The sequence below is a fragment of the Trichechus manatus genome, unplaced genomic scaffold, assembly GCF_000243295.1.
Source record: "Trichechus manatus latirostris isolate Lorelei unplaced genomic scaffold, TriManLat1.0 scaffold00063, whole genome shotgun sequence".
Classification (NCBI taxonomy): Eukaryota; Metazoa; Chordata; class Mammalia; order Sirenia; family Trichechidae; genus Trichechus; species Trichechus manatus.
The window spans coordinates 7,795,482-7,804,327 of record NW_004443999.1 but is presented as its reverse complement, the minus strand read 5'-3'; the positions used below and the strand labels follow the sequence as shown (position 1 = coordinate 7,804,327).

Here is an 8,846-nt window from a genome sequence, read left to right as displayed (position 1 = left end):
ATATATTTGATAATATTAATTCAACAAACATTTCAGCATCTGGGATCTGGAACGTAATCCTTGGTCTAGCTCCTAAGTAAACCTGTGAACGCCTATAGCTGGGGGCGGAACTGGAAGATCCAGAAGGGAAAGTTTGGTAAGTGAAGACGGAAAGGAGCGGGACTGAACCTCTACCCGAGACTCCGGCGAGTCCCTGGCAAGGTGGCACCCACACACCGGGGAACGCAGGCGATCCCTGGAGCCCGGAGAGCGAGCGGGGCATGACGCTGGGTAGTCTTTGGACTCGGAAGTCGCTGCTGCCCTGACGAAAAATGGCGGCTCCAGCGACTTTTGCCCACTTCCCGGAACCAATGGAGCCCCAACGCTCTGGTGATTCATTGGCGCGACCGATGCAACGAAGTTGTATGATGCAACGACCGAATCGAGCACGACGCGGGTGCACGGTGGGGTGACAAGGCTGCGGCGATTTTTGGAGTCGATGTCCTTGAAAGTGGCCAAGGCAACCGCAGGAATGGTACTCGGTGAGTGAGTTTCCGGGATGCCAGAGTTTGTAAGTTTCGCGGTACTCCTTGCCTGTTAGGAACCTTGTGCGTCTTGTTCGGGCCGATACCAACGCTTACCTTAGTGCCTGGCAGAATCGGCTCTCCATAAATATTTGCTGAAAGAGCGAATGGAGGAAGTGGCCTGCACCCTTGCTGGGCCCGGGACTCGATGGACCCGGCCAGGGCTCCCCTCGAGCTCTGGGGACCCGGGGCTGGAATGGTGGCCACTCCGGGCCCTCCCCCACTGCGAAGAATCCGGTAATTCGACCGAAACTCGGGCGCTGGGAGTGTTTCAGATATGAGTTTGCCCCAACATATGTCATTCTTAAAAGTGATCGTAAGGAGAGGACTTGAGAATTCTGTCGGTTCCCTTTCACACATCCTCATCTTTATTGAGATTTCCAGGGAGACCCCATGGTGTAGTAGAAAAAGGAAAAAGATTTAGGAGACCTGGATCGATGTCGCTGTTCAGATGTACTAATTTGTGAGGCCTTCTGTATTTTGTTTAACCTCATAACTTGCTTTCCTTTAAAAACCAGAGGGAACTGGTATTTATTTGACATATATGTACTCCTAATGAGATAGCTGATTGAAATGGGTTATTTTATTTCATCCTCAGAACAGCCCTTCATGATGGGTGTTGTTTTCCTGGTTTTGTAGATGAAGAAATAAGCTTAGAAAGGTTAAGTAAATTCTTCAGGGTCACCTGGGCACAACATCCAAGATTTCAGCCTAGGTCTGTCTAACTCCAAAGTCTTTGCTTGATTTTTGGGGACTTAAGTAGTCAGAAGCAGTCTCACAAATGAAAATTATTAAAGTTCATTTTGAAAAGCTAAATTTGTAACTAGCATGCTTTTATGAGATGGATATCATTGAAATAGGGAAGTGGGAAAATAACTGATATAATTTCCTTTGGCCTGTGGTAGTTTTTATTAATCAGATACTTTTTCTGTTTATAAAGATAAAGAATGGATAAAGTAGTTGTAGTATGTGTTAATTGATAGTTATTGGCCAAATAGATAACTTAATCTCATTTTTCAAACAGGAGAGCTGTATGTCTCAGATCGAGAGGGAAATGATGCTACAGGTGATGGAACCAAGGAGAAACCTTTTAAAACAGGTCTAAAGGTAGTGTTTCGTCTTGTTAGGAAAACGACATTGCATTTATTAATGACTTATGTCTACTCTGGAGCCCTGGTGGTGCAGTGGTAAAGAGAGAAGCTGTTAACCAAAAGTTGGCAGTTCAAATCTACCAGCTGCCCCTTAGAAACCCTATGGGGCAGTTCTACTCTGTCCTATAGGGTCTCTGAAAGTCAGAATTGACTTAACAGCAGTGGGTTTGGGTTTTTTTTTTTTTGGTATGTCTATTATTGTGTGACTTGTCAAGAATTTTATTTCACACACTGGATTTTGAAGCGAATTTTCAGAAGAGAGTGTAATCTGTGTATACAGCTTTAAGGGTGTTAGACATTCCAAGTCTAAACTTGTTAGAATATTTTAAAAAGATGTCTTCTTTTTTTCCTTACTGTGTGGTATTCCATGTTGGATTTTTTTTTCTCTCTAATGAGTCAGATTGCCAGTTTTTCAGTTTGTGTAGAAATTAAAAAAAAAATCACGTTCCCTCAGTCACACTGAGAACTTGCTTAGGTTTCTTCCAGGCTGACGACTCCTAAGAGGCCTCTTGGTGAATTTACCACCATCCAGAGTGTAGCCCTGAGCCTGGAGACACAGAAGCCTGATTTATACTGGCACACAAAAAATGGACCCATTTCTCAGAGGCACACTCTCAGTAACTCATGATTCTGGAGCTTGAAACCAGAATGCCGATTTATTAATTTACTATTGTTTCTCAGGACCTAGAGTCCTCGAATGAGTTTAACACGTTCTCTCTAAGCAAATTTACATGGGAGGCCAAATACGGATCAGAGGCCTCTATGAGAGCATGAACTGAGAGTGTGGGTGTTAGGCGCATACATTAGGTTAAGGTGTGGCTCAGGACATCCATTTTTCAGGAGTCCTTTGAACTAGAATGCTAGATTCATTGACTGCAACCTCCAAGCAGCACATAAGGAAGATGGTAAAAGCTTCTTCCTTAGACCGTGCTCAGAAAAGCACTACCCCTGACACTCCTTTGTCTGTGCACCCTTGCCTGGCTGATCCCCCCTTTTATTAGCTATGTTAGAATATTTACTTAGCTTATTATCAAGTCCTCCTGTCCTGAGAGCCTTCGCACCTCTTTGGATGATTTCTGTACGCTTTGATGTATCATGCATAGGTCTTACTTTTTAACTTTTAAGAGGGAAATCATATTTCTCTGGCTTCTGGGTTGTTGGGGTGCCTCCTTGAGGCTCCCACAGACTGACAACACTGATTAGGTGAACGTTTGCAGAATGTTGCTGTTGGCAAAAGTATGCAGTTCTGATTTGGGGAATTATACTTGTCTCTTTCCGTTTCAGTAATATAAAAGGAGGGATCAGTACAGATAGGTAGGAAATGAATTCCCTATGAGTTACAGACATCACTATGAAGTCTAATTGTTTAAAAGATGAACTCTCTTGGATGTTTTTAAAAGATTCGGGTTCCCTCCTGTTCTGTAGCAACCATTGAATTGGGAATAATGTTAAATTTAGATGGAAAGTATTTTTCAGGTCTGGAAACCAGACATTTTAGAAGAGATCCATTTTTGTAAGCTTCAGATCTTACTAGTGGAGAGAATACTTCATTGCATTTCTTGGGTTGACTTAATAACTTAGGAAGTATTTTGAAGGAATATTTTGAAGCAGTTAATAAAACATTCATCTTTCACATACTTTCAACTATCTATTTTTTTAAAAAAGAGTACAAACTATAAAATATAAAATGAGAAAACAAATATATAAAATGATGACACAGCAATACCTGATGTGTCCCAGTATTGGTGAAAAGAGGTATTCTACATACAGGAATTTTTTAAATTAAATGAAGCTTAGTGTTTTGTGTACTTAACCATTATTTTGTTGAAAAAGTTTTGAAAACCATTTGCACTATTCCCTGATTTGTTACACAGGACTGACCTTTTAAATGTGATCTGCAGTTATTCCCTTGCCCCTTGCTGTTCCATCTCTCTTCTCTTGTCGTCCATGTGCCTGTTGATGGTCCCTATAGCCATTTAAAATCTGTTGTTTCTAGTTTCCTGGTACTGGGAAACTGTGTAATGGTGTAACCAAGCTTGCCGGAATTGTTAGTGAAAGAACCTAAGAGGTTTTACTCTAAGTAGAATTCTTGGTACATTCAACCAGTCATTCAGTCAACATCAGCTTTTGACTGTTGAGGTCTCAATGCTTTTTTTTTGGCTCTTGAGTATGTTCTAGATTGTTGAAGTTGCCTTGTAAATAAGGAGTTGTTTTTATTTTAAGTATTGTAAAATGTTAAAGACATTTCCTTTCTTTCCCTCCCTACCCAAGGCTTTGATGACAGTAGGAAAAGAACCGTTTCCTACCATTTACGTAGATTCACAAAAAGAAAATGAGGTAAGGTAAACCAAAATTTTCCAGAATTTTATTGGGTGAATATATTTTCATTAGAACACAGATAAAATATCTGTTTATCTCTCTAGAGGTGGGATGTTATTTCTAAATCGCAGATGAAGAACATTAGAAAAATGTGGCACAGGGAACAAATGAAGAATGAATGCCGGGAAAAGAAAGAGGTTAGTAAGAAATTTGCTACTGTGGAAATTTTTTAAGTTAGAATACTGTAAACCATTTTAACAAATTGCTTTATCATTCAAATTAGGCAGAAGACAATTTGCGAAGAGAAAAAAACCTGGAAGAAGCAAAGAAGATTACCATTAAAAATGATCCAAGTCTTCCAGAGCCAAAATGTGTAAGTTATATGTGGCATTACTTGCTGTTTGAACTGGAATGCTAGAAGTGACATCATGATCTGATTTGGGTTTAGCAAAGTCACTCAAGATGTGCGAGAAATGAATGTCATGGACTTGGCCACATCAAAGCATTATTTCTGTTTTTCAGGGGCATGCCACATGGTTTGTTCCTTTGCATTGTTTATTTTTACTTTCTTTTTAGAAAGGATAGAAAGAAATGACTTTTTAGAGTTATGAGGCTGGCTCTTTTGGGGTTCATTTTATTATAAAGCTTAGTAATTGCATGTTAAATGAATTCTATCCCAACAAACAGCTAGCAGACCTGGGATCCAGGCCTGGCTGTGCTCTGTGGTATTGCTCCCTGTCTGTATCTCAGTTTCCTCATCCTGAAGTGAGGTGTTTGAAATCCAGGATTTTTATGAGTTTTTAAACAGATTTAAAAATTTTTTTTGTGAAATTGAATTCACTCTTCTTTCTGTATTCTTTCTGGAACCCAACCAGAATGCCGGACTATGAATGGACATGGTTTGCTTTAAAATAGTTCTTATTTTGATGGGTTGTCATATTTTTTCCTACTTCCTTAGTGATGGAGCTGTTTTCTTGGTTACGTTCACCTTCCCCTTCCTCTACTTATCTCTCCTCCATCCCCCAAACAAAAATCTAGGCTTTGTTAGCTTCCAAGGGACCTGGAATGTGGAGTTAAGGAAAAGGTTCTGTATGGGCCAGGATGGTTGGTATTGTGGGGAGCAGGTGCTTCACTTGTGACAAATTGCGTTTATTTATTAAGTTTTTTTTCTATAGCAGTATCTGAAATGAAGCAGCTGTGCTTTGGCAACCAGAGAATTTGTGACCCATATTTGTGATATTCTTCTGAGTGTTTCTTATTGCCAGTTTTGCACTAAGAGAAAGGAGACGTGGTTTTTTTTTAGCTACTCTGGTATGGTGAAATTCTTTGGTTCTGACCTACAGTAGAATGACTATAAAAATGGCATGTAGGAGGTGTCTGACCTCGTCTAACTTCATAAGAGGGAAGGAGAATCAAGATCAACAGCCCAAGGCTGATTTCTATGAGGTTGAGGTCAGATGTGCCGCCTATCTCTGCCATCTTTACCAATTCCAACACCAACTGCGCTCTCTGCTGGGTTTGATGATTCATCGCAATAGCCACACCAAACTCACAGACAATACTCACGGTTATGGGGTTTATTAGGGAAGTAATGATACAATTCAGGTTTAGGAACTCAGGATACAGTCCTTCCATCAGGACAGCCACTTCTCAGCCATGGCCACAGGCGTACCTTTCTCTGGCGCTTTGGCCTCTGCCCTGTTGACAAGTGCTATACAGCTCTTTTAGCTCTGCCAGTAAGTGCCCAGAGGCACTCTATACCGCCAGTAAGCCTCCTGCCTAAAGACACTCAGCTTTCTTGCTCTGTGGCCGGGTAGCCCACCACTCTGTCTCCTGCCATTGTTTCTCTGCCACTGCTTCTCTCTTCCTCTCTCTGCGTCTCTTGGTTCCAGGAGCTTCTCAGTGCAGGGATCCCTGGTCCAAAGGACATGCTCTCCCCTCCTGGATGTTCTTCCTTGGTGATATCCTCTCTTTCCTGCCTCTGAGGTGGTTCATTTCAAGCCCAGCAGGATGGCAAAACTGACCAATCCCTTTGTAATCCCTGTCTACACAGTCCCGCCCAATCACCTGGGTGGGAGTTACAAGACGATGACGGGAAAGGCCACAAAAAACGCTCCACTGCACCACAGTGACTGCTTTCTATTTTACAACATTTGTGAATTTTAAGACTTTACTACATCTGTCCAATATTAGTGAAAAAGTTGGCATGTGATATGTTAAAAGACATAATTGGCCAAATATTATTTATTTTAACTTGACAGGTGAAGATTCATGCATTAGAAGCACATAGAGGCCAAAGAGTAAAGGTGTTTGGCTGGGTCCACAGGCTGCGTAGGCAAGGTAAACAGTATAGCTTTTCTCTCTTTAATTTTACATATCCCTGGTCTTATATGAAGAAGAACATAAAAACATTTACTTAGGAGTATTTTTTGTATGCTGGCGTTTTAAAGGCTATAGTAATTTATGTCCTAAATTTATTCTTTTTATTTGATATGGCTATTGAAAGTTTTAAAATTATTTAAATGCAAGCAACTACAGTGATCAAGAAGTACCCAGTAAATATTTGTCAAGTCAACTTTATTTAATGAAAAACAGAGGATGTTATATAGGAAGTTTAGAGCCAAATCAAAAACTTAATCATGGCAGTAGTGTTGACTTTTATAATTAGTGTATTTACATTTCACTTCTCCCTTCCTTGGTCCTGACATTTTGTTTTCTCTTTTTATTATTTTATTGCATGTGTATTTATTGAGTGGTTATCAAATCCTATGTAAAAAGAAATAGTACATGAGTAAGAAAATGAGTGATAGTGTTCCCCAGTATATATGCACCTTGCACCAGGTGCACAGGGGCTGGGCATGGCAGGGGATTCACAGGTCATGAGGACAGTATCCTGCAACTCAAGTTGCTTACTGTCCTGCTTTCCCCTGAAGGTCACATAGGATTGAAAGTACAATGAAGAAAATAAAAATGCTTTACAAATACTCAGTAGTAATATTACTGGCGGGCACTTTGAAGGAAGGCAGCCATGTGGAAGGTTTGAACTTCCTAGTTTCAGCTTTGGAGTTTTGTTGTATAAGATTAAATCATACAAAATGTTTTGCTGTGTATAGTCTCAACAACAACAAAATAATAAATTATTGTTTTAAATCATGAAAAATTACTTTGTAAGTGACTTGAGAATGGTCTGGCTAAATTTCTCCTTCTCATTTTTAGGAAAGAATTTAATGTTCCTGGTGTTGCGCGATGGTACAGGTTATCTCCAGTGTGTCTTGTCGGATGAGCTGGTAAATTTTTTATCTTATTTATGACTGAAAATTAGATTTTTTCATTAGGCTCCTTTACTGCTAGTTTTAGGGATTTTAGAGTATATGTATTTTACACTTTTTATTATGGAAACATTCCAACACATAAAAAAATAGAATAGTCTAAAGAGTCCTCATGTGTCCGTCACCCAGCTTCAGTTATTACCAATCTATGGCCAATCCTGGTTCACAGCTCCTTGCCCCAAGACGTCATATCATTTCATGCAAATACACTGCATGTGTATCTCTAAGAAAAAAATATTTTTAAGTAACTACACTACAGTTATCACACCTCTCCCAAATTAACAGTAACTCCTAAGTATTATCTACTATCCAGTCAGATTCTCCAAATGTACTTCATAGTGTCTTTTTGCAGTTGGTTGGTTTGAATGAGAATCCAAACAAGTTGCACACACTGCATTTAGGTGATATGTCTCTGAAATCTCTCAGTCCGTAACAGTTCTCCCTTTTCATTCTCTTTTGTTTTTTCTTCTTGCTATTTGTTGGAAAAAACCTGGTCATTTGTCCTGTGAACTTTCTCATAATCTGGATTTTGTTAATTTCACCTTGTGGTGTCACTTAACATGTTCCTCTATTCTCTGTATTTCTTACAAGCTGGAGGTTAGGTCTGATCAGATTCAGGTTCTGTTTTTTTTTTGTCTTTTATTTTGTTTTGGGACTAGATTACTTCCTGAGTGAGACTGTGTACTTCCAATTGTATCACATCGAAAAGCAGACAATGTCCAGTTGCCTTTTTTTTATTGTTAGTGGGTTTAGATATTGACAGCTTGATCCCTTTATTAAAAAGTTCCCCATCACTTTTCTCCTAATGGTTTTAGCCAGTATTGATGATGGTAGTCTAGATGGGCTCTGTATATTATTTTAATAATCTGGATTTTGGAAAAAAGAAAAATGAACTGGATATTTTTGAGTAGTGTGGACTAGTGTCATTTGTGCATATGCATATATGGAAAGTGTGTATTCATGTAGGTAAAAAACCCACTGCCATCAAGTTGATTCTGACTCTTAGTGATCCCATAGGGTTTCCAAGGCTATAAATCTTTACAGAAGCATACTGCCACATCTTCCTCCTGTGGAGTGGCTGGTAGGTTTTAAACTGCTGACTTTGTGTTAGCAGCTGAGTGCTTTAACCACTGTGCCACGAGGGCTTCTATTTATATATCTCTAGGGTTGGTCTGAGTTGGAATCGACTCGACAGCAACAGGTTTGGTTTGGTTTTTTATATAGAGAGATAAATCTATTTCCCACAAAAATAGCTGTTCTTTATCAGTATTAAAAATTGATGTTTATCTCGCTTATTTCACCAGTATTGAACCATATAACTTGTTTGTAATAATGTGGAAGTTTTTTTATTTTATTGTACTTCAGGTGAAGGCTTACAGAACAAATAATTTTCTCATGAAACAGTAGTACACATGTTGTTTTATGACATTGGTTAACAACACCACAACATATTAACCCTCTAAATTCTCAACCTTTTTTTTTTT

General features: G+C 39.4%; 1 protein-coding gene across 1 annotated transcript in view; it reads left to right on the top strand.

Moving 5' to 3' along the window:
• The first annotated feature begins 407 nt into the window (after positions 1 to 407).
• The window catches only part of NARS1 (asparaginyl-tRNA synthetase 1), a 17,834-nt gene continuing 9,395 nt past the window's right edge, over positions 408 to 8,846 (top strand). Inside the window, exons 1-7 of the mRNA XM_004379260.2 lie at positions 408 to 521; positions 1,588 to 1,670; positions 3,986 to 4,051; positions 4,138 to 4,230; positions 4,317 to 4,406; positions 6,295 to 6,373; positions 7,250 to 7,320. Coding sequence (XP_004379317.1) covers positions 479 to 521; positions 1,588 to 1,670; positions 3,986 to 4,051; positions 4,138 to 4,230; positions 4,317 to 4,406; positions 6,295 to 6,373; positions 7,250 to 7,320 — 525 coding nt within the window. The 5' untranslated portion in view covers positions 408 to 478. The remainder of the gene's footprint in view (positions 522 to 1,587; positions 1,671 to 3,985; positions 4,052 to 4,137; positions 4,231 to 4,316; positions 4,407 to 6,294; positions 6,374 to 7,249; positions 7,321 to 8,846) is intronic.